This window comes from Fusarium redolens (genome assembly GCF_020744475.1).
Source record: "Fusarium redolens strain MPI-CAGE-AT-0023 chromosome Unknown BKA55scaffold_5, whole genome shotgun sequence".
NCBI lineage: Eukaryota > Fungi > Ascomycota > Sordariomycetes > Hypocreales > Nectriaceae > Fusarium > Fusarium redolens.
The window spans coordinates 490,818-513,992 of NW_025763668.1; the positions used below are offsets into that span (position 1 = coordinate 490,818).

General features: G+C 48.1%; 9 protein-coding genes and 2 non-coding genes across 11 annotated transcripts; 7 read left to right on the forward strand and 4 right to left on the reverse strand.

Annotated features, from left to right (window-relative positions):
- Positions 1–1,035: 1,035 nt before the first annotated feature.
- On the forward strand, positions 1,036–1,134 carry BKA55DRAFT_t93. Its single transcript has one exon. It is a non-coding gene; the product is annotated as a tRNA-Ser (tRNA).
- A 567-nt stretch (positions 1,135–1,701) lies between these two features.
- Positions 1,702–1,795, forward strand: BKA55DRAFT_t94. The gene has a single exon. It is a non-coding gene; the product is annotated as a tRNA-Ala (tRNA).
- Positions 1,796–1,812: 17 nt separating this feature from the next.
- Positions 1,813–3,263, reverse strand: BKA55DRAFT_723810 (uncharacterized protein; the record flags this gene model as incomplete). Its single annotated transcript, XM_046201058.1, has 5 exons — positions 1,813–2,275; positions 2,325–2,557; positions 2,607–2,760; positions 2,810–2,916; positions 2,963–3,263. 5 exons carry the CDS (start codon positions 3,261–3,263, stop codon positions 1,934–1,936), a joined length of 1,137 nt encoding a protein of 378 aa, XP_046051707.1. The 3' UTR covers positions 1,813–1,933.
- A 546-nt stretch (positions 3,264–3,809) lies between these two features.
- Positions 3,810–5,034, forward strand: BKA55DRAFT_536704 (uncharacterized protein; the record flags this gene model as incomplete). The annotated part of the gene is made up of 3 exons (XM_046189855.1): positions 3,810–3,858; positions 3,906–4,277; positions 4,325–5,034. 3 exons carry the CDS (start codon positions 3,810–3,812, stop codon positions 5,032–5,034), a joined length of 1,131 nt encoding a protein of 376 aa, XP_046051708.1.
- Positions 5,035–5,597: 563 nt separating this feature from the next.
- On the forward strand, positions 5,598–6,887 carry BKA55DRAFT_591805 (phosphotransferase enzyme family-domain-containing protein; the record flags this gene model as incomplete). Its single annotated transcript, XM_046195308.1, has 1 exon — positions 5,598–6,887. The coding sequence occupies one exon, from the start codon at positions 5,598–5,600 to the stop codon at positions 6,885–6,887; it is 1,290 nt and encodes a 429-aa protein (XP_046051709.1).
- Positions 6,888–7,949: 1,062 nt separating this feature from the next.
- Positions 7,950–10,194, forward strand: BKA55DRAFT_536706 (multicopper oxidase-domain-containing protein; the record flags this gene model as incomplete). Its single annotated transcript, XM_046189856.1, has 6 exons — positions 7,950–8,390; positions 8,439–8,669; positions 8,719–8,785; positions 8,838–9,676; positions 9,730–9,783; positions 9,832–10,194. 6 exons carry the CDS (start codon positions 7,950–7,952, stop codon positions 10,192–10,194), a joined length of 1,995 nt encoding a protein of 664 aa, XP_046051710.1.
- Positions 10,195–10,305: 111 nt separating this feature from the next.
- BKA55DRAFT_591807 (uncharacterized protein) lies at positions 10,306–11,379 on the reverse strand (the record flags this gene model as incomplete). Its single annotated transcript, XM_046195309.1, has 4 exons — positions 10,306–10,868; positions 10,924–11,004; positions 11,052–11,291; positions 11,328–11,379. 4 exons carry the CDS (start codon positions 11,377–11,379, stop codon positions 10,306–10,308), a joined length of 936 nt encoding a protein of 311 aa, XP_046051711.1.
- Positions 11,380–11,902: 523 nt separating this feature from the next.
- Positions 11,903–13,678, forward strand: BKA55DRAFT_638707 (general substrate transporter; the record flags this gene model as incomplete). Its single annotated transcript, XM_046197085.1, has 4 exons — positions 11,903–12,011; positions 12,059–12,833; positions 12,879–13,334; positions 13,383–13,678. The coding sequence occupies 4 exons, from the start codon at positions 11,903–11,905 to the stop codon at positions 13,621–13,623; spliced, it is 1,581 nt and encodes a 526-aa protein (XP_046051712.1). The 3' UTR covers positions 13,624–13,678.
- Positions 13,679–13,769: 91 nt separating this feature from the next.
- On the reverse strand, positions 13,770–16,073 carry BKA55DRAFT_505817 (uncharacterized protein; the record flags this gene model as incomplete). Its single annotated transcript, XM_046187222.1, has 3 exons — positions 13,770–15,657; positions 15,713–15,799; positions 15,847–16,073. 3 exons carry the CDS (start codon positions 16,071–16,073, stop codon positions 13,770–13,772), a joined length of 2,202 nt encoding a protein of 733 aa, XP_046051713.1.
- Positions 16,074–17,752: 1,679 nt separating this feature from the next.
- BKA55DRAFT_687294 (pectin lyase fold/virulence factor) lies at positions 17,753–19,477 on the forward strand (the record flags this gene model as incomplete). Its single annotated transcript, XM_046199045.1, has 7 exons — positions 17,753–18,085; positions 18,136–18,263; positions 18,311–18,349; positions 18,405–18,744; positions 18,788–18,874; positions 18,920–18,993; positions 19,045–19,477. The coding sequence occupies 7 exons, from the start codon at positions 17,753–17,755 to the stop codon at positions 19,475–19,477; spliced, it is 1,434 nt and encodes a 477-aa protein (XP_046051714.1).
- A 94-nt stretch (positions 19,478–19,571) lies between these two features.
- On the reverse strand, positions 19,572–22,160 carry BKA55DRAFT_638711 (bacterial alpha-L-rhamnosidase-domain-containing protein; the record flags this gene model as incomplete). The annotated part of the gene is made up of 1 exon (XM_046197086.1): positions 19,572–22,160. One exon carries the CDS (start codon positions 22,158–22,160, stop codon positions 19,572–19,574), a length of 2,589 nt encoding a protein of 862 aa, XP_046051715.1.
- Positions 22,161–23,175: the final 1,015 nt, after the last annotated feature.

Sequence of the window (23,175 nt, forward strand, 5' to 3'; positions counted from 1 at the left end):
GTGTTGAAGGTTGGGTAACGAGCTAGTAGAATGGGAATATATCCTGAGAAACACGAAGCTTATATATGCTTGAGTACGTCTCATCCCCCGATACAAAAACACTAGAACACTGCCCCCCTGCTAAACTTGCATCATGTTGATTAAATTCTCTCTCAAGTTAAATGCCATGTGTCGTCATGATCGCTTTCACATTAAAAATATCGTGTTTGAGGAGAGCTGAAGGATGGGACCCACGAAGCTGACAACCAAGGCAGGGCGCTGATCACGTATATTTGTCCTAAACAGGCAATTCACATTGGGGGCCAAAGTTCAAACTTTACCAGGTGATTATCGATCCTCATGAGGAATTACTCAACAGGGGTTCCCCGGAAATTTAAAACAGTGAAACAGAGGATGAAGATCCGCCCGTGGGGCTGATCCGAGCTGAGCTAGGTGGCCCGAGCCGGGGGAGAATTGTTATACTGTCTACAAGACTGTGTAGGTAATTGCCGCACTGCAAGGGTACCTGCGAGACCTGTGTCAACGCAAGAGAGCATATACTTGAATGCTTTTGCCTGTCAAGTCACATCGGACAGCTCTTGAGGCGACCAATCACCTGCATCCGCTGTAAACAACCTGTCTGGCGATGATCATTATATAATTAATGAAACACAAAGGCATAGCCTCAAGGTGAGAGGGTCCATACTGTGTGGCATCACCAACGAATCAGCAGACTCATAGCTCCGAGCTGAAGAAACTCTAGGTCGGTCATCTTGGAAACCTGAGTCAAGGTCACGAAGTTTACACTGCCATAGAAAACCGGGACAATCGGAAGTGAGTTAACCAAAATCACAAGCATTAAGAAAATTAAGAAAATCAACCAACCTGAAAGTTTCATCTGTGAGGTTCTTCAATAAAGCAATTATGTGACAGAAGAAAGACTTGTTATTTCCCAGCACATGTCTCAGGTTGTTAGGTCAGAGCTGAGTTCAATATGGTTATGTATACGGATAATAAAATAAATAACGAGCCCGTTTGACATAATCAGAAAGCTCAGACAACGTGGCCGAGTGGTTAAGGCGATGCCCTGCTATCTCTTCTGAGACATCATAGGCATTGTGTTCGCACGCGTAGGTTCGAATCCTGCCGTTGTCGACCTTTTTACTTTTTATGTCAATTATCATATGCTTCTTTTGCCAGAATAAGTAAGCATTTGTTTTTGATGCGAAAGTTGTTAACATTTTGTCGCCTTTGTTGATTCAGCGCTGTGGTCAAAAGCGCTGGGTCCACTATCAAAGGCGAATGATGATGGGTGTGCCTCAACTGGCTTATGATTGACTGCAGTGATTCAGATGGACTTGGCACCTAATGTGTTTCTGTTTTAATCCTTTTGCTGTGTGATATGAATGTTGTTCACTGACGAACAGTAACTGACCCCACGCAAGCTTCCTGTCACGCTCAAAGTTCACCCTGGTGACAGCAAAGATCCAATGGGTCAATTCACGGTGCGCACCAACAGCACAGTTTACTTCATCGCCACTTATTCCTCCGCGACCGTTCCAAACAGTCCAATTGGCTTTACTACTGCCTGCCGCGAACAAGTTGTGAGCAATGTCTTGCTTTGACTATAGAACAGAAAATTGAGAAAGAACATTTCGCGCAGCCCTGGCTAGGCGCACCTGAGCCGTAATTCGCCTGCGCACTTCCAACAAATCCCATTCAGGGCGAATGGTTTAGTGGTATAATACTCCCTTAGCATAATTCAGTGTTCTGGAAAATTTGGGAGTGGTCCAGGGTTCGATTCCCTGTTCGTCCAATCTAGGCGGTTAAATCCCGCTATTATCCTCTCTTTTTGCTGTTTCACCATCTGACTCCTAGCGGTTTAATTTAAGGTGATAAAAGGCATGCGGCTAGACCCTATTCTTTTTTATTGAACAGAGTAAGAGGATTCGCCTCATGACCAAGGAATTGTGGCGCCTTTCTGGTGCGACTCCCTCGCTAGCTCAATGACTCTCAACCCATCGCGCGACTGCGTAGGCTTGACTTCCAACTCTGCCTTGCCATTAATCGCGTCAGCGACATTCTCATACAATCCCAACCATCGACCTGGGAAGCTTGGGTATCGACCAGTATACTTTTTGATCTCTGGATCGTACTGTTGGACTTGACCATCAAATTCTTCATATGTCGTGAGAATGCCCCGCAGTTCATCGGACTCAACACCGAAACCCTCATCGAGCGGTTTTAGGCCGGCAGCGATACCGTCCTCTGTTGCGCACAGGCTGTGTTTTTGGAACTGAAAAAGGTCAACTCACTACTGGAACAAAACAGATGGGGATGCTCACCTTGATGAAAGAACCCTTTGTTCCTCGAACAAGCTGTTTTAATTGCTGTGCCATCGGCGTAGTTACAGCGGTCTTAACCGTGACGAGAAGATCTTTCTGCGCGCCATCATACTGTAGAATAATCGTGAATGAGTCTTCAACTTCACTTTCAGCGTCGCGCTGGACTCGGAAGAAGCCTGTCACAGATTTTGGACGTCCGAACAGAACAAGCGCTTGGTCGAGGCTGTGCGTACCTGCGTATGGTAAGTCGTGAGCCATGAAAAATTGTTATTGGTGTCTTACCGAGACCAAAGGCCATGCCAGAGCCAGGGGAGTACTTAGCTCCCATTTTAGACAGCCACGGTGGTGACTCAAAGTCATAGTGCAATTCAGCCTCTTTGATGTCGCCCAGTGCACCTTTGTTGATGAGATGGCGGAGGGTCTGAAAGTCGGCATCCTTTATACGATCAGCGTTGATACAAGTGCTGTGAGACTTAAAAGCTCACCCATCGTCGGTTCTGAAAACAAGTCAGGATGAGACCCTTCTCTTCACCTAGTCTAATAACTCTATCTGCCTCTTCAGCCGATACAGCAAAAGGCTTATCGACAATCACTAAACTCATATTAGTATCACCCCGACCCTGCAAAGGTCCACTCACCATGCTTGCCCGCATCGAGCGCTTTCTCTGCAAAAGATGCATGTGTATCATGCTGGGTAGCGACAACCACAAACTGAATATCCTTGTCGGCGAAGAATTCCTCAGGTGTGCGATAATGCCTAATGTGAGGAAAGTCAACGGTGCAGTGCGATCCTTTCGGGGCGGATGATGGATCTGCTGGTGCTTCTTTTCTCTGGAGAATAGCAATTACTTCGTAGTCTGGGATAGAAGTGATGAACGGCAAATGGAAACTCTTGGCGGAGTTGCCGTAGCCTACGACGCCGACTTTGATTGGTGCCATGATTGGTATGCTGTTTACTTGATTGAGAGACTAACTTCACCTCGTCAGAGATCCGCGAGACTTTTTATCTAATCGATCGCTGGACAGCTTTTATCTAACGTTACCTTACAAATCAACTTCCCTTTTCACCGCATCTTCTCATTCACCCGGCTAGAGCGTCATTGATAGATTGTCCCCGCATTGATTTTATCCTTGGTGGACCGTAGATGGTATCATGACACAACCCCGCTCTTCGGGGAGTATCGGTGTTAGATCCGCTACTCCGCGAGAGACCAGAGAGTGGCATAAAAATGCCAAGAAACTCTCGAAAATCAAGTTCTGAAGGATCAATAGGCTATCAAACTCCGAGATCGGATGAGTTGGTGGATAAAACATTCTTGAAGTATTTAACTTGACAGCTGGCTGCCGTACTTCGGTGACTACTATCCCGAATTCAAAAGTATTGCGGGTCTAATTCGCACGATATCTACCTTATTTTAACCACTTGCCTGTTTCACGCATTTCTCACCCTCAATATCTTAATACCTCTTGATATCAGCTCAAACTATGGCCAGCTCAGCAGATTCTCTACCTCACCTACGATGGGGCATCCTAGGTACGGTTCCCATCCATATCGCTGTTCAGAGCTAATCGTACGTTCAGGCACAGGATGGGTCTCCTCAATGTTCCTCCGAGACCTCCTCACCACTCGTCCCGACGCCAAAGCAAAACACACCATCACAGCCATCGGCTCATCGTCCATCGAAAAAGGAACTTCTTTCGTTGAGAAGCTTTGGGAGAAAGCGCCTGATAAACCCAAGCCTCAAGTCTACGCTGATTATCAGGGTGTTTACGATGATCCAAATGTGGACATCGTGTATATCGGAACTCCGCACTCGCTGCATAGAAAGAACTGTCTCGATGCTATTGAAGCTGGTAAGCATATTCTGTGCGAGAAGCCATTTACTATCAATGCGAAGGAGGCAAAGGATATTGTGGACGCGGCGAGGAAGAAGGGTGTTTTTGTCATGGAAGGTTTGTTCACGCCATCATTTGTTTGACTGTATGCTAACGTTTGTTAGCTGCCTGGGTGAGATTTTGTTCACTGTTCGAGGCGTTGCACGAGGAGATAATTGTCAAGAAGTCCATCGGTGAAGTCCAACGGATTTCCATTGACTTTGGAAACAAGTTTGATCTTAGTTCTTTGCCCGATAATCATCGTCTCAAAGACCCCGCGCTTGGTGGCGGCGCGTTGCTCGATATCGGATTTTATACGCTGACATTTGCTTCAATCATTCTTGGTGATTGGAAGGTTGGCAAAGATCATCCAAAACCGACAAAGGTTCTTTCGTCGCTGGATATAGTGGACGGCATCGACGCCGCCAATGTTGTTGTTCTCGAATACCCCTCCACCAACGGAGGTGTCAAAACAGGAGTCTGCACATCAAGCTTCCGATACCGAGGCCCCGACGAATTTGGCTACATTCAGGGCACCAACGGAAGTATTACCCTGTTCGGTCCCGCAGTCAGTGTCCCTGGTGGATTCCGCGTCACTGAAGGAGAGCGCCCGGGTCCTCCTGCAGCCGATACCAGAGCAACACGTGTGTTCAACGTGGAGCGACACGAGGGAACGTTGGGATTTTACTGGGAAGCCGATGCTGTTGCGCAGGATATTGCTGAGGGAAAGACGGAGAGTGATGTTGTTCCGTTGGACGAGACTCTTCGACTGATGGAGTTGATGGATGAGATTAGAGCTGCGAATGGTCTGAAGTATCCGCAGGATGAGAATTAGTTCTCTCTCGTGAAGAAAAAAGGACGCGTGTCTGGTGAACGCGCAAATAACCTAGGGTTTGTGGGGATCAATTAATACAGACTTTATTCACCCACGAAGGAGGCAAACAAAGTTGCACTTAATTGTTGAACGATGTCAGCCATTGACAACGGACGTAGAAAACTCAATCAAACAACCAAGCGCCCAATGATTTCGCATGTGTCCCTTTATTCATCAACCTCACGCGACCACAAACGGTGGGAGCAAACGGAGAGGCAAACAAACTTCCGCAAGTTATCGTTAACCTCAACAATTCAGAGTTTGCAAAAGACCTTTCGCTTCTGCCGTGACAAACTGCTCTAATTGAGTTTGTTTCATCTTCAGCGATGCACTGTCACAAACATGGAGCTTTATTGCAGTCATGCGCCGAGAGCAACTGCCCGTCGCAAAATCGTTATCTCGTCTACGATTCCTTCCCTTCCTCACTTTTCTCTTCTCCATCTATGACCCCCTCATTTTTGAACACAGCAGAGAACCTCCTCTTATATCCGACCGTTTCTTCATTTTGTCTCTTGCGCGCGACGATGCCAGCTTCAGGATCCGGAACCTCACTTCTCGCCGACGTTGATTTGGAAGACTGCAATCCCGGATTCACCCCGCGATGGGAATTCCGGCCTGATCTTGACAAGATGAGAATAACGATCCAAGCCATCTTCCACACCGAAAACGTTCACGTCAAGCATTTCGCCGAAGGTTGCTTCAACAAGCTTTGCGAAGTGCAAGTCAACGATCAAGCTCCGCTGTTGCTGCGTGTCGCGCTCCCTGTTGATCCGCAGAAGAAGACCATGAGCGAAGTTGCTACGATTCAATGGGCCTCGGCAATCACCGATATTCCGATACCGAAAGTCATTCATTTTGATGCGTTGCGCGATTCTCCGATTACTTATGAATGGATCTTGATGAGCAAGCTCCCAGGCGCACGGTTGGAGGAAACATGGCGGCATCTCACCCTCCCCCAGAAAACCGACACAGTCCGCCAAATCGCTTCTTTCATAGCGTCTCTGTTTCTCGAGAAGTTTTCCGGAATTGGCAACATCTACCCTCCCGTATGCGCAAGCGAGCTGCCAAGACCCGGTCCAATTGTCTCTACTTGCTTTTTCTACGGCCTAATCAACAAATCCGACATCAATCGTGGACCCTTCCGAAACAGCAGCGAGTGGTTTGCAGCACGGCTTGAGGCGATGAAAAGGGATGCGACAGCGACTATGGCAAAGTGGTGTGGCAAGGGAGACCATGACTGTGATGCGGTGAAGGAGATCGACGATGCCGCCCGGACATTTGAGATTGCTCAAAGATTGCTACGGCTGATTTGGCGCATCTTTCCATTCCACGCTGAAGCAGAGACCACAGTTCTTTATCACGACGACTTACACGGAAACAACATTCTTGTTGACGACATGGGAAACATTACAGGCATTGTTGATTGGGAGTGTGTGTCCATCGTCCCCCTTTGGAAAGCCTGTGGCGTCCCCCAATTCCTCTTTGAACAACCGCGATGGGCTGAGCCTGATCACAGACGATACCGGCACGACACGAACGGCGAGATATGCGACCTTTACCATAAGCATTTACATCAACATGAAACTACACTCTTGCGTGAGGTGTTCTTGGTGGAAATGGAACGACTTGACTCGCGATGGATGGAGATCTACAAAAAGACTCAATTACAAAGGGATTTTGACTTTGCCGTACAGTTTTGCGATAATGTAGCCGTTTTGAAACATATCGTCAAGTGGGCTGATGCTGTGGAGGCTGGAGGGGACGTACCAAGGATGTGGGACTTGGTATGGGCTAGTACGCTGAAGTGGTATTGAATATCCGTTCTTGATCCGACAAGCGAAGATGCTAGCGCTGATGGTCAGTTCAAAGATACCGGAGCTCTTTCAAGATTTGTTTGGTGTATATTAGTTGAAATCATATGGACCTTGATCATGACCCAGACGTCCGTACCGGCCCGAGACCTGCTTGTGACGTCTCCCGTTTACGGTCAATTCATGCGCTCAGCCGGAAGATTACCTTTGCGCACTGGCGTTAGCCACTGATGACTGGGCTGAAACCGTTCGTTCGCGATACGGACGTGAGACCGCCATTCTCACGTAAGAACCTCGGACTCCGGATCGCAGCATCTGCCCAACCTGAGTAAGCCTACTCATATCAACCACAAAACCATAAGTTCCTCACATTCACCGCTCAAAAGATTCTTATCGGTCCTGTACCGCGTACCGGTATCGCCGGGAACTCAACGAGCACCGTTTTCCTCAATAGCATATCTTCACGCGTGACCCCTCGTATTCGTCATACTCAGCCTCAGTTTCCACCCGTAAGCAAAAGAGTGATTGGACCAACATACGCCATCATCTGATTGGTCTGCTTCAAGCCTTACCGTGTCCTAAAAACGCCTCGGTGAGAGATCATTGGGTTATATGTGGTCTTACCTAAGTCATCACCAATTTGTACGACCGTGGGCGTAATCACGGGTTGAAGTTCTGCAAGGATGGGTTTGTGGTTGTGAGCTGCGGTAAGACATGACGAGGCATATTTATGTTAGTAATCTACAGGCGGCTCAGGATTGGGTGGTTGGGTGAGAGTAAAAGTCCTAGGGCTGAAACATTTGAGTGCCAAGACCATGATCCTTGACCAGCTGGACTCGTATCGCAGATTTGCTTGAAAGTGGGAATATGATTGGATTTAGGGGATGGCGATGACTACGACGGGAACTTATGTATGTGATTGGCGTCATCAGCTTGCATATTCTCCGAAATCAAGGTTGAGATGACCGCGTGATGAACGTCGGTCAGATCGAGAGGCGCTCTCATTTAAATCCCGTCTCACAGACACAGAGGCATCGACCCAAAACCACTAGAAACATCCTCAAAATGGCTCTCATAGAGCGAGTATGGCACGCCTGCGTCAGTATAGTCGCATGGCTAACAATGTGGCCCACCTCCACTCACTCCCCCTACCAACATCCTCTCCGCCCCAATCATCCTCACACTCACATTGAAGATCCCAGCCCTGGCTTTCCGATCTTCAACCCGCCACCCGGGGATCATGAATTCCTGTGTGAATACCCAGAAATGACGGGTTTCGTTCAATGTTCCATCCCTGAAAATCGAGAATGTTGGCTTAGACATCCTGATGGACGAGAGTTCAACATTCATACTAATTATGAGAACTTTGCACCGAAGGGTATTGTGAGGAATTATACGCTTAATATTACGGAGAGTTGGTATAATGCTGATGGGCAGAATTTTACGGAGGCCAAGTTGTTTAATGGGGAGTATCCTGGGCCTTGGCTTGAGGCTTGTTGGGGTGACGTAAGTGTCTGCATCCTATGAGGTTGGTTTGTGCTGATTAGTGTACAGACATTCAACATTACGGTGATCAATAGTATGAAACGAAATGGCACCAGTATTCATTGGCATGGTATTAGGCAGAACCAGACCATGGACATGGACGGTGTCAACGGCATTACTCAGTGTCCTATTGCACCAGGGGAGAGCTTCAGCTATATCTTTAAGACAACTCAGTACGGGACGTCTTGGTATCATAGTCACTACTCTGTGCAGTATGCAGATGGTCTCCAAGGCCCGATCGTAAGTTGCCAATATCCCACTGACATGTCAGCTCATGCTAATGACTCAGACCATCCATGGTCCGCAATCCGCTCCTTATGATGCTACCAAGCGGCCACTGATCATGACGGATTGGTGTAAGTAACTCTCATCTCACCTCACAAGCCTTCCTGCTGACCAAAACACCAGCTCACGAGAGCGCTTTCAGATTGTTATTCCCCGGCTCTCAGTTCTCCAACAAGACCATTCTTCTCAATGGCGCAGGCAACGTCTCTCACTACGGCTACACTCCCACCCTTCCCATCCCCCCAAATTACGAATTATACTTCAACAAGACGCCAACAGACAGACCGCGACGTCCAAAAAGATACTTGCTTCGACTCATCAACACTTCATTTGACTCAACACTCGTCTTCTCAATTGACAATCACTGGCTTCAGATTGTCACTTCAGACTTCGTTCCTATTGAGCCGTACTTCAACACGTCAGTCTTGATTGGTATCGGTCAACGGTACAATGTCATTGTTGAGGCTAATCCTCTAGCCGGCGATGTCAACGAAGTCCCAGAGGATGGAAACTTCTGGATCAGAACTTGGGTCGCTGATGCATGTGGCGTAGCCCCAGGAGGTGAAGGCTATGAAAAGACCGGTATCTTACGATATAACCACTCTGACAAAGCTCTTCCATCTTCTCAACCTTGGGTCAACATCAGCAAAGCTTGCTCTGATGAGACATATACATCCCTTCGACCAAAGATACCATGGTATATCGGTCCCGCTGCCAATGCTCAAGCAGCGGATCAGAACGGTGAACGGTTTAATGTCACCTTTGATCCGAATGCCAAGAACACGCCTGAGTTTCAGGAAGAGTATCCGGTTGCTACGTTTGGTCTTCAGAGACCTGGTCAGAACTTTAGACCACTACAGATTAATTACTCTGATCCGGTTATGTTCCACTTGGATGAACCGAGGGATACATATCCGCCGAAGTGGGTGGTGATTCCTGAAGATTATACTGAGAAAGAATGGGTATGTGCCAAACGCCTTCAATGTTCTTCAGGCATCACGACTAACCGTCATAGGTCTACTTTGTCCTTACGATAGAAGGCCTCAGTGCCCGCACCAACGCTCATCCAGTAAGCATCCCACTTCATAAAACATCCCTCCAGCACTAACACTCCTAGATCCACCTCCACGGCCATGACTTTGCAATTCTCCAACAAGAAGAGAACCAGACCTACGACCCAAGTAGACTCAACTTGAAGCTTGACAACCCACCAAGACGTGATGTCGTTCTTCTCCCACGCAGCGGTTTCGTCGTGATTGCTTTCAAGGCAGACAATCCAGGTATCTGGTTGATGCACTGCCACATCGCCCGTCATGCCTCTGAAGGCCTGGCGATGCAGGTTCTTGAGAGACAGGGAGATGCGAATAAACTATTCCCCGTGGGTTCACCAAATATGATTGAGGCGGAGAGGGTTTGTAAGGATTGGAAGACGTGGCAGGCTGGGGAGAAAGATTTCTTTGAGGGTGACTCTGGTATCTAAATGGTTAATAGACCATCAGGCAGAATGTAGCTCTCTGTGCTTGGCTACAGATCTTTTAAGAAGGAAGCCATGAATCTATAAGATGCCGTTCTCGAAACGGAGGGTGTGATTCTATAATATTGCTACCGCATTTCCTGGACTAGCTACTCCACCAGGTACCTTGAGAGGAACACTCGTCAAAAAGAATGTCCATCGTTTTCTCTCCCTACACCTTTCGGCCAACTCCTCCAAATCGAAGAGCTCACCAATCGGCATTCCCCATCCTGCCAAAGCCCACTGATGAATGCTAACATCAGGATGGTTATACGCCCCTGTCGCGGGTCCTCGTTCAAAGCCAGCGGCATCGGAGGCAATTGCTGAGAAACCAGTTTCCCAAAGCCATCGAAGGGATTCTTTTGTAGCTTCAAGACCTAAAAGACCTCCGGGCTGGCGGCTGGGGAAGTTCTCTTGTTCTTGCGAAGAGAGGGCGTTGTAGTGGGCAGTGAAACCAACGCGGATGAAGAGGATGTCGCCCTGACGGAATGTGATATTATTTTCGGCGATAATGGCGTGGATGTGGAATATCTCGACGGCGTTGGTTTGGAAGGGTGAGAGGGAGATGTTGTTGCGTTGGGACCAGCAGTACCAATCTATGAGAACACCACGACCAATGATTCCACCGTTGTTGGCATAAGCTGTGAGCATACGGTCAGACAGAGCCTGTGAAAGTAATCATATTCGTGAGCTTACCATCGATCCCAAGAGTCTGTGAGCCTGGACCAAATTCCTCCTGTTTATGACCCATGTAGAACTGCCCAGTTCTTTGATACCCTAACCGACCGTCAGTACTGTCATGAATTCAACAAAGTGGTACTCACCATAGTGCCTGAACCCATCCCACTGTGTGCTACTCTGCGTATTCAGAGTAATCACATCGTCGTTCATCGTCATCGGAGCTTTGTTGAGTATCCGGTGCTCCAGAGCTTGTCTTCCAAAAGGTGGATGGGAAATCTTGTCAAGTGGCCAGTCCAAAGATATTCTGACACCCTCTTTTATCTCACTTGCTGCTGCGCGAACGGTCTCTGGCGTAAGTAAGTTGAGCCTACCAAGTTGATCGTCTGGTCCCTAGAGACCCCAAGCATTGCCCGGAGGACCATTCTTATCCAAGGGTAAGTCATCGAACGAAGGGAGTTCCTTTGGTGTCATGTTGACTGTCTAGTGATACCATACAGAATTCTGAAATGACAGAAACGTTTTGGAATCTCAGAGACTTTGGCCTAGCAGTTGTTCGGTGAACTGACTCAATCACACGATGAATCACTAACCTATCACTAGACCAGATCAGAGGATATAATTACCAAAAACATGAAAGATACATCGGCTGGATGAGTATTTACCCAAATGATCGTAGTGATACCAATCAGAGAATTGATGTCGATCATCTACCCCAGCTTCCCCGCGTCCATCCCTTTCCGGGGTGTGCCAAGACCTAACTTCCTGAAGAAAATGATGCGCTACGCGGGGATAATTCAGGGGTGGATGAATGTTTTCATGATGGTAGCGGAAATAGGCCGCAGAATATTTTGTCGCGTGCCAGAACCTCGGGTCGTGCATGGCCTGAGGATCAGCAGCTCTCCGAGTTCGCATTTAAGACGGGAACGAGTTTCATATTGATTGATCTTGAGTACAGGCTTTCCATTGTACTTACTATACGATACAATCATTATTCATGCGCAATCCTCCTGCAGTAAGAGCTTCATCGCTCCAGGGGGAAGATGTTCCTCATGAGATCTATGGCTTCCGACCTTATCTCCTCGCCATGTCTGCATCATGGGCCTGTATGTCTATCATCTCCATCTCAACTGGCCGCTACTAACAAACGCAGCTGCAATATATGGATACGACAGCGCTTTCATTGGCGGAACCCTCAGTCTCCCCTCCTTCCAGCGAACGTATGGCCTTGACACAGCAAGCGATTCTGCGAAAGCAAATCTGTCATCCAATATCGTTTCTACCTTCCAAGGTGGTGCTTTTTTCAGATGTGCGTCAAGCTTTCTTGTCGCTGAACGCTTCGGACGTCGACCGACTCTGATCCTTGCTGCCATCATATTCTCCATCGGCGCTGCGCTTCAGATGATCGGTCGAGCTCTAACGGGCTGGGGTGTCGGTTCCAGTGCCATGATCCTCCCCATCTATGTCTCTGAATGCTCACTGGCCTTGATCCGTGGAAGACTCGTCCGAACGTTCGAAGTCATGCTTCAAGCTGCACTGGTCTGTGGGTTCTGGGTCAACTATGGTGTTAACAAGAACATCAGCCCAGAAGGTAGCATGCAATGGCACATTCCTGTTGCCATTCAATTCGTGCCCGCTGGGCTATTGGTGATCTTTATGATACCCATGATTGAGTCACCTCGATGGTTGGTCTCCAAGGGCAAGCTTCAGGATGCCAGGAAGAATTTAAGTTGGGTTCGCAGTCTTCCCCAAGATCATGCGTATATCGACAGAGAGATGTCAATGATTGAGGTGGCCATTGAACATGAGGTGTCATCAACAGGGCAAAGGGAAAACTGGCGGCAGATCTTCTCAGAACTGTTCCAACCTGGTGTTCGTGGTAGGATGGTCTTGTCTTGTGGACTTGTCTCTTTCCAAAACTTCACAGGGTGAGTAATGACTAGCTTTTGACGGAACACAGCTGACAAGACTAGTATCAACGCCATCAATTATTACTGTCCAACAATCTTCCGGTCAATCGGCTTCACCGGAACATCTGTCGGCCTTTTGGCCACAGGAATATTTGGAATTGTTAAAATGGCTGCCACCATGCTCTACGCCGCCTTCCTGGTCGATAAGCTAGGACGGAGACCCCTGCTGCTTATCGGTGCAGTTGGGTCTAGCATTGCAATGTTTTACCTTGCCGGTTATTCTAAGATTTCCGGCTCTTTCGAACACATCCCACCCAGGGATGCTGGGGCAAAGACTGCTGTCGCGATGGTGTATATCTATGCCCTGTTCTATGGTATGAGTTGGAATGGAATTCCCTGGCTGTTTACGTCCGAAATCATCCCAAATCTAGTTCGCACGCTTGGTATGTCGTTTTGTATCTGTATCCAGTGGGTGACGCAGTTCATCGTTGTCTACAGCTTACCTCACATGGTTATAGGGTAAGTTGACTTCTACACAAGCAGTAGTGATACCTGCTAACTTCTTAGAATTACCTACGGAACTTTTCTCTTCTTTGGTACATGTACTGTTTTCGCAATTGTCTTTGCATGGCTGTTCATCCCAGAGACGAAGGGCGTTCAGCTGGAGGACATGGATCTGCTCTTCGGACCTGATGTGCCCATCTTGGCGTCTCAGGCGAGGGACAACTATGTCCAAGGGATTGCTGCTCGGGCCTTGGATGAGCGTGAAGATTCAAAGATGAAGGCAGCCGAGATTGAACACGTTTGATCATGGGGGTCAGAATATCAATTATTATGGCTTCACAGCGAAGGCACTATCTAACGGGCTGAGAATGGAGGCATACAACGGATGATAGAAACTAGTGACTATAGTGAGAAGTGTGACTAAAAGGAGGCTAGACGGAATGAATCTCATCAAATTGTCCCCTGGCCCCAGAAAACACCCCGACCATTCGTTCCAACATAGACCAATCCCGCCTCATTTCCACTTCCAGCAAGCTTAGCACTGTCAGCAGCGCCAAAGCCCATAGAGCCCTGAAGATCTGTCCAGGTCTTGCCAAGATCAGAGCTGCCATACAGCTTGCGTCCAGCGGATCCTGTACCAAAAGCATACACATTCCAGTTGCTTCCAGAGCCCTTACCAAGAGCAATCTGCTCAGTCTTGCTAAGACCTCCGACTTTGGAGAAAGCGCTGCCGTAGTCTGTACTGCGGAAGATACCGGCGTCGGTAGAGACCCAGACCTCTCCGGCCTTGGTAGGATGAGCGGCGATGTCTTTGACCGAGTTCGCTCCATCGAGAGATCCACCTGTGGAGAAGCTTGAAGCTGTGTTGTTGGAGACGTAGAACTTTGAACCTGATGCACCGTAAAAGTAGTCGTTATCTTGCTTGTCGCTAGCAACGAGAGCACCATTAGGTAGACTCGAAACAGAAGCAAAGCTGCCTTCCTTCTGAGATCTCAAAACACCTCTGTTCTCAGGAGACCAGAGAATAGTATCTCCATCAGCAGAGTATGAGATAGAACCTCCCTTTGGACCTTGCTCAGCAGCGCCATGAACCTTCCAGGACTTACCACCATCGGAAGAGAGGGCGACTTGAGGGTTGCTATCACTGTTTCCAGCTCGGACGACGTTACCGACCTTCTTGCCAGCGTAGTCAACACTAGTTGTTGAGGTGAACATGGGGTTATCCCAAGCTGAGAGGGGTGCTTTGCCGAGGACACTCTTACTGGCGAAGGTGAAGCCGCTGTCATCGCCGACACCGGCGAGAAGTTCACTTCCACCTGGAGCGGACTTGACGTCAAGAACAGCGGTCTCCTCGATACCGTCGGCAAGAGACTCAATGGTGATGTTATGGACGGTATCCCACTTAGTCAAGTCATGGCCTCCGTAGACTGTCAGGCCAGTGCCATAGAGCCAGTGGTTGCTGTCAAATGGATCAATGGCCAAAGCCTCAACCATCCACCCCAGTTTCTTGGTGTCAACTGAGATGAAGTTCTTGTAGATCCAAGGAGCCTTTGGTGTAGAGATACTGTAGTGGAGGTCAAGGTTACCCTGGGCGTTGTAGTTCCAGAGCGTAGACCAGGTTTTGCCAGAGTCAGTTGATCGGAAGAACTGAGCATCAGGGTACCAAGAGTTAAGCGATGCGACAACAAGGGTACCCGACTTCTGTCGATCGAGTGCAAGACCACCGAAACCGAAGTAGATATCTCCCGGTGGAGTAATGTCCTTCCAAGTGTTGGCGGCGACATCATAGCGATACACGGCACCGGCAGAACCATCATAAGGTCCACCGCCATTGCTGTACGACAAGTACAAAGCCTTCTCCTTTGATGAAAACTGACCTTTGTGAGGGAGGTACTTCACAGGCTGACCATCAACCGGCTTCCACGTCTTACCAGCATCAGTAGTCACATACACAGAGGCCGTCTTCGTATCAGCGACACCAACAAAGATTCTCGACGTAGCGCCATTAAGAAGAGAAGAGGTTGAGTCAAACGTGACGAAAGACAAACCCTGGATATCACTGTTGTATCCAGAGCTGTCACTTGGATCGGCGACATAGGTACCAACGTTGGTGAAAGAAGTGACTTTGGAAAAGCTCTGACCACCATCTGTACTCTTCCAAAGACCGTTGCCACTTCGGGCTCCGAAGTAGATGATATTGGAGTTCTTGGGGTCAACGGCGAGACGCTCACCCATGCCGCGACCGGGCATGTTGCCGCCTACTTTGAAGGGGAGTTCGGTGAAGGACCATGTTGCACCTTTGTCATTGCTGATACCGATAGCTCCCTTGTTGGGGTCCCTAGAGACTTCTTAGCTTACCGACTCTTTAGAGATTTCTGGCATGGGCAACTTACCAGGAGTTGGTGTACAATCCAGCAGCAGTGAGGACCTTGTTAGGGTTGCTTGGGTCAAGGGCCAAGGCATCAATACCCCAGCGGCTCCTACGAAGTTGTCAGTACGATCTTTCGATTACCAAGTTTAAACATACCATGTCGCATCAACACCAGTGTTGTCAGTTAACGGCGTCCATGAATCATCCGCATTAAGACGATAAAGTCCACCGATATCAGTTCTCGCATAGGCAACTCCCTTGGCAGTGGGATGGAATTCAATGCCAGGCACGAAGCCGCCTCCACCGCCAAAACGGACATTCTGCCATTTAAGAGCAGCTTGCGCGACGCTTGCCGAGGCAGCGAGAAGAGAGAGAAACTTCATGTTGAAGTTGGTATGTAACGAATGACGCTGTATTGCAGGATAGATTGAGCATCATATTCGGTGCATTATAGGTGTCTTTTATACCAGAGGCTTGAAGGTGACGTGATAGTTGGTCCTGTGGTCATTTGCAGTGTTTCGGATATGAAGCCTCCGTGACGAAACAGGATGACGCAGGGGTATAAGGTTCAGCAAGCCCCGAACATGCTCAAAATTGAATGGATTGCGAGACTTTTTATTCATCACCGTATTTAATCTACGGCAATTGGAGATTTTCCACCTACCAATTGAGGTTTGTGCCTCACATGAATAACTGATGGTGGCATGTTCAGATGAGAGTGCCAGTCTCGGGCCGCCATATAACGCCGTTTTTCCAAGAACGGCAATTTTTAATCTTGCGCCTCATACGTGATTAAGTCACGCAAATGCTTTCGGATCTTCGGCACGAGTTCTAGTGGTTCACGTGTAATTGATTGATGTGCCCAAGGATAGTGGATAGATCCGTTAATCCATGTGTTGTCCTTAGTTTAAATGGATCATCACCACAATGTCATTAGCGCTCATGCTGTGATATAAAGATTCAGCACCAGAGTAAGGGAAGTTAAAAGAAGTGACCAGATGGCAAAAAGGCAAAAAGAAACATACAACACTCGGCATTCGCTGGTCGTCACCGACCCAACTACTACTCAAGCGCTCCTCAGCTTGACTATGGGAGAGCAGACGGGATCCCGTATTCTCTAAGGGCTATGGTCGTATGTGAAAGTTTGGGTGGTAAGAGGGGTTATATCGAGGTGTTGAAGATGTCTGCGAATGTTGCAAGACGGCGCTTGTGCGGGACCGACCTGCAGAGCGCTAACTTGAACTTACTAAGTCTTTATTGAATTACGTCAGTTTGTATAGCTAGATGCAGGTAGATAGTTGACAGTCATATTCAGCCAATGTACTAAAGCTTCTTGTTTGGTTGTTATATTTTCGGTAATCTGGCTAAGGGCGAGTTAGAACTAAAAGGTAGCTATATATTAAGTAAAACACCATCTTTATCATCTGTGACCAGTAGCAAGACTTGCAAAGGTGAATGGGAAAAAAGAAAGGTAATAATAGCAACAATGGATAAGATAGTGATAAGTCTTAATTAATATGCTCATCTTGCTATGCCTGGTGTTGGCAGTTAGTCGTACAGGGTAGGCGCTCCAGGAGTTCGGAAAAGCGCCACTCAAGGACAAGACCTATATCGAGAAGCCATCGTTTTCCGTCAGTAGAAGTCAATAAAAGATTATAAAGCTTATCCTTCAGATCACTTCGGCGACAAATCATGAGTTTCCTGCTAGACAATGACGATGATCGACCGGAGTTCAGGTTTCCACCAATAAGATGCTACGGAGACTTGCATAGCCCCGCGTTAGGTTGATGGCTTTTCCGACTTGGCATCAAGAGACTTGCATTCAAGACCCAGGTTTGGGGGTTGAGAAACCCATAGGAGATTCACTTTGGAGATGATAAAGTTAGAGTCGTCGGTAAAGATGCAATAATGTCCCGAGAAATTGGGGTGAGCTAGGACATACTGTTCTGTACTTGTCTTATAAATACTTAAGCTTCCAGTCGTTCCAGCCTTTGCCTCCGGCAGGGAGTTGTTTGCAAATCCATATTTTGAAGGGATCACGGCAATATTATCATAGCATATCATGCGCTGTTTACAAACTCTCTCAGTTATTGGGGCATTGATACTCGCTACTGTCGATGCCGTGACTCTTCCTGCTGGAGTACCCCGCGATATCTCTGAGTTTAGAGATAAACATCCCTACACTCCACCCAAGCATGAACACCGCAAAATCGTCCAAATTCGTGCATCCAAGAACGATGCAGACGATGTATCGGATGAATTTAAGAAAGGTGTGCGCAAAGCAAATGGTGGAGGCACTTTGCACCTAGCAAAAGGGAAGACATATGTCATTGGTAAAGCTCTGGACTTGACTGGCCTGGAAGACATCCACGTTCATCTGGAGGGAGAGATACGAGTAAGTTGCCCACATATGACCAGAATTACAAAGATATCTGACAGCTGCAGTTCACTGATGACGTTGAGTACTGGCAAGAGAATGCCTGGTATCATCCGTTTCAGAAATCTATCATGTTCTGGAAGTGGGGAGGAAAGGACATTAAGATCTACGGCAATGGTGTCATTGAAGGCCAAGGGTTTGCCACCCTCAACAGTTTTTAGGAGGCGAAGCTAACGGCAGCAGGCAACGGTGGTGGAATGAATTCGAGTCTGGAACTGGCTCGTAAGTGCATCTCCATCCTGGAACCAAGCATACAGACCAGCTTATGGACTCGCAGCATTCTGAACCCCGACAATAAATACTATCGCCCCATTCTCTTCTACGCCGTGAACACAACCAATCTCGAGGTCTCTGGTATACATCTCAAAGACTCGCCGTGCTGGAATAACTTCATCGTCAGCTCCAAGAACATCAAGTACACAGACGTTGTCGCAACTGCGCTGTCTAATAATGGAAGTATCATCCCCAAGAACACTGACTTTATGAACACCATGAATACTTCAACTGTTCGGATCGAGAGAACTTGGGTCAACATTGATGACGACTGCTTCTCGCCCAAGCCGAATAGTTCAGATCTCTATGTTAATACCATGTACTGCAACGGCACGCATGGACAGGTCAGTACTGGAGTGTTCCGAAGGAGTAAGCTAATTTGAATAGTCAATGGGCTCTCTAGGCCAGTACAAGGGTGAGGTCTCCAATGTCTACGACGTGCATATCGAGAATGTTTGGATGATGAATGGAGATGTAAGTAAATAACTAGCGCACGGTTCTCGGCTCTAATAACTTTAGTACTCTGCCGCTCGTATCAAAGTCTGGGCTGGCGAGGAAACCGGCACAGGATTCGTCAACAACGTCACCTTCAAGTGAGTACCCGACACAAGACCTGCAAAAAGCTTGGCTGATATACTACTTAGAAACTTCTGGGTCGCTCGCATGGACTACGGCATCTTTCTCGACTCATGCTACTTCAACATCTCAGCCGAAGAATGCAACGCTCACCCATCAGGCATGAAAATTACCAACATTCATTTCGAAAACTTCACAGGGTACACATCTGGTGTTTACGGTAATGCTGTAGCTCGGTTGTCATGCTCAGCTGCTGAAGATGCTATTTGTGCAAACGTTACAGTCAAAGACTTTAATGTCAAGACTCCGTGCGGAGGAGAACCTGTTATTATATGTGATGGGATGCACGGCGATATTGGGGTTGATTGTGTGCCGTATGATAGCGATGAGGCGAAAGCAGCATTGAAGGCGAAGTGTAAGACTCCTATAGCGGCGATTGACACGGATCCTTGGGGCAGTGGACTTATTGAGAAGAAGAAGGGGGCTTTCCATCCACAGTAGAGATCACGGTCTGGAAAGTCTTCAATGGGATATAATAATGCGCAACAGCCAGATACATCTCGGCTGATAGACAATAATTCCTACTCAGACTTTATCAAACAGTAAACTCATGATAGCCCGATCCAACAGTCTTCATCTTCTGCGTACCCGGCAACGTAACCTTAGCCTTGGTGTTCGGTGGAATTCTAACATTCAGATGGAATTTCCCATTTGTCACCGTCCAATCCGTCGAGATAGTTCCATATTGACTGACGTACTTTGCACTTGCGTGGGTAAGGTTACCTCCTGGAATAGGCGCAATAGCGACAGTCTTGTATCCAGGCTCCAAAGGCGCGATTCCTCCGATGATTTGATGCATCCAGTTCGCAACGGATCCGAATGAGTAATGATTGAAACTGGTCATCTCACCTGGATTGACGGTGCCATTGGGCAGCATACTGTCCCAGCGTTCCCAAGTCGTTGTACCGCCCATGACCACTTGGTAAAGCCACGATGGGACCTTCTCCTGGAGAAGCATGCGGTAGAAGACGTCTGTTGCGTTGATGCCTGTGAGTGCAAAGCCGAGAGGTGATGTGCCTGCGAAGCCAGTACCCACGAGGTAGTCGTTGTCCTTGATGATATCTCGCAGGGTATTGGCAGCTGCATTTTTCTGCTTATCATCCTTGAGAAGGTCAAAACCAAGAGACAGAGCGTACGCGGTCTGGGTTCGGTTGACCAACTTGCCGCCTGGTGCCCAGGCACTCACAAACTCGCGTTTCAGATCAGAACGTTGAGTCTGGTACTTCTTAGCCAGTTTGGTATTACCAAGGGCTCCAATGATCTGAGATAGCGTCTCTGTCATCTTGATCAAGTATGCATCTGAGACCAAATGCTTGTCCGTCGTCGCGGCGCCAGGATCATCAGATGGAGCAAGAGGGTCAAGCCAATCAGCAAACTGAAAGGTGCTGCGGTTCCAAAGACCAACATCATTTCGGGAGATGCCAGTGTCGATCCAGTTCTGAGCCTGAGGGAGATGTTCTTGAAGTAATTGCTTGTCGCCAAATGCTTGGTAGATATTCCATGGATTGGCAACCACCACGTCTCCCCACACTGATGCTGGCTTGGGAGGTCTGTCTAGGAACCAGGGGATGGAAGGGACGTAAAACGGGGGAACCATATCGTTCTGGGACATCTCAGACCAAACATCCTTATGCCAGCCCTTCCAGAAGGCGGATGTGTCGTAGAGGTAGTTCGATGTAGGGCAGAATGCGTGGGCGTCACCAGTCCAGCCAAGACGCTCATCTCGTTGGGGGCAATCTGTTGGAATACTCAGGAAGTTTCCCTTCATAGACCAACGAACATTGGAGTGGAACTTGTTCAGAAGTGGATTTGAGCAGTTGAAGTAGCCAGTCTCTTCCATATCTGTATGAACAACAATGGCCTTGACACTATCCGCATCCAACGGTGTCTCTTCAGGCCAACCGTCAAGTTCAGCGTAGCGAAAGCCATGGAATGTGAACTTGGGCTCCCACTGAATGGGTCCCTTGCCACTCAGCGTAAGATAATCCTCAGCCTTGGCTAGTCGAAGAGGTCGGAGGGCTAGTTCACCATTCTCCAAGACCTCAGCATGTCGAAGTCTGATAGTCGTGTTTTGGGGACCATCAACTTTTAGTCGAAGCCAGCCAACAAGATTCTGTCCAAAGTCGACAAGCTGCTTTCCCGACGCAGATTTGAAGAAGCGCTGTGGCTTGACTTCTTCAACCCGTCGGACAGGCGGCTGTTCAGCAGGAACAAGTTCACCGCCCACAGATGGAAGGAGACGAGTATCGGACCAAGAAGAGCTCTCAAACCCAGGCTTCGACCATCCCTTGATATCAACTTCAAGGGTTGCGTTGTAGCGGTCTCCGTCGTAGATCTCGCCGGCGGTAGCAGGGCCAAAGCTTGACTTCCACGTCGTATCAGTGATGATCTTGACTGTCTTGCCGCTCTTCGCCTTGACGTGAAGCTGTGCTAGGAGGCCAGTAGAGTTGCCGTAGATGTTTCGTTGACCTCCTGCGAATCCCATTCGTCCAGCATACCATCCTTCACCCACAAGCGCGCCTATCGCATTCGCACCTGGACTGAGGAGATCGGTCACATCATACGTGTCGTAGACGTGACGATGATGGAAGGATTGCCAGCCTGGGGCCAAGACGTGGTCACCAACTCGCTTGCCATTAATCTCAGCTTCATAAATGCCAAGAGCCGTGATGTAAAGCCTTGCAGATACGATGTCATCAGGAAGTTTAAAGTCCTTCCGGAAATAAACAGGTCGTTTGGGCTCGCTGACGTTGACTTTGATAGTTGAAGCGATGGGTTTCACATTCTCCCAGCTCTTCTTGAAGAGACCTGTCTCAGCGGTGACCCAATCAGACCAAGGTGTAGATGGCTGTTTCGAACGTCCATGAGCACGGACTCTGATTGATACAGGCTCGGCTTCTTGGAGAGGAGTATCAGGCCAGGGCTGATAAAGGGAATCGGAGGATTTGAGAGAGAAAGATTTTGGTTTGTCGCTGACACTTCGAGTGACTTGGATGTCGTAAGAGCTCTGTTCCCAGTCAGAAGCATCACCGGCGAATCTCCACGAGATTCTTGGTTTAGTCTCTGCGATGCCCAGAGGTGAGCGATAATGCTCAAAGGAGACTCGAGATATTGACAGAGCCATCTTTGCACTGGTCGCTTGGCAATGAAATCAGTTTCCTGGCCACTCGTGCCCTCAATTTATAAACATCCAAGACCGCACAACAATCCCATTCCATGGCAGCAGATTCGGCCCTTTACTAATGCCGAGGTTGACATCCGCTATTGATCATCATCGAAGATACCGCCCTGAGCCATCTCGCTGATTGATAACCCGAAACTCTTCGATCATCTTGACCGAGTGTTACATTGCGGGGAAGAAGTAAATGAATTGACAGGGGTAAAACGCGGGGAAATAAACATGCACATCTCATGACGGACCACGGTTTGTCATCGCTGTAACATAAGCCGTCGATCTCGAAACGTACACCGTCACGTAAACAGGTGTCGCAGCAATAATACTCCGAGGCCTCTGGCCTTCCAGATGTGACTATTAAGACAATAATTTGACACCAGTAAAGGAAGGGATCGGGTTTCAGTGTCAGGATAATTCTTCTCATCTTTCGTCAAATTTGCATGTTTGGTATATGTTATTGAGTGGTGGGGTATAGTTATGCATCATAGCCCTGTCCAAGACGGGACTAATACTCAGCAACTCGCATGAGTTTTTGTCGATCATCGGGTTTTCCGACATGCAGCATCGGAAAACCCGAGTTGCATTCATGAGCTAGCAGAAACAGATCCACCCAAGGCTTCCATCACCAAACACTGACTTTTGGTAATCAAGCTTCAGAAACGCCCCTGATATGTTGCTTGCCCCAGGATGCAAGTTTCTAAGTACCCCAACATAGGCTTAGATTGATGAGCACCTCTTAAAATCCTTGCAAAGTATATCAGGTGGCGCCTCATGAAGAAAGCCCGCATGCCTCTTAACGTTTAGGCACCGAAGCATGTAAGTCTTTTCTTATCAAGAAATAAAGTATAAACATTTCCAAATATGGAAAGAACTCATCATATTCCGAAGTTCTCTCTTCTTCTAATGTCAGCCGTGGCTATTAAATATGGTAATAAGCTCAGAGAAGCTACGCCACGCCACGCAA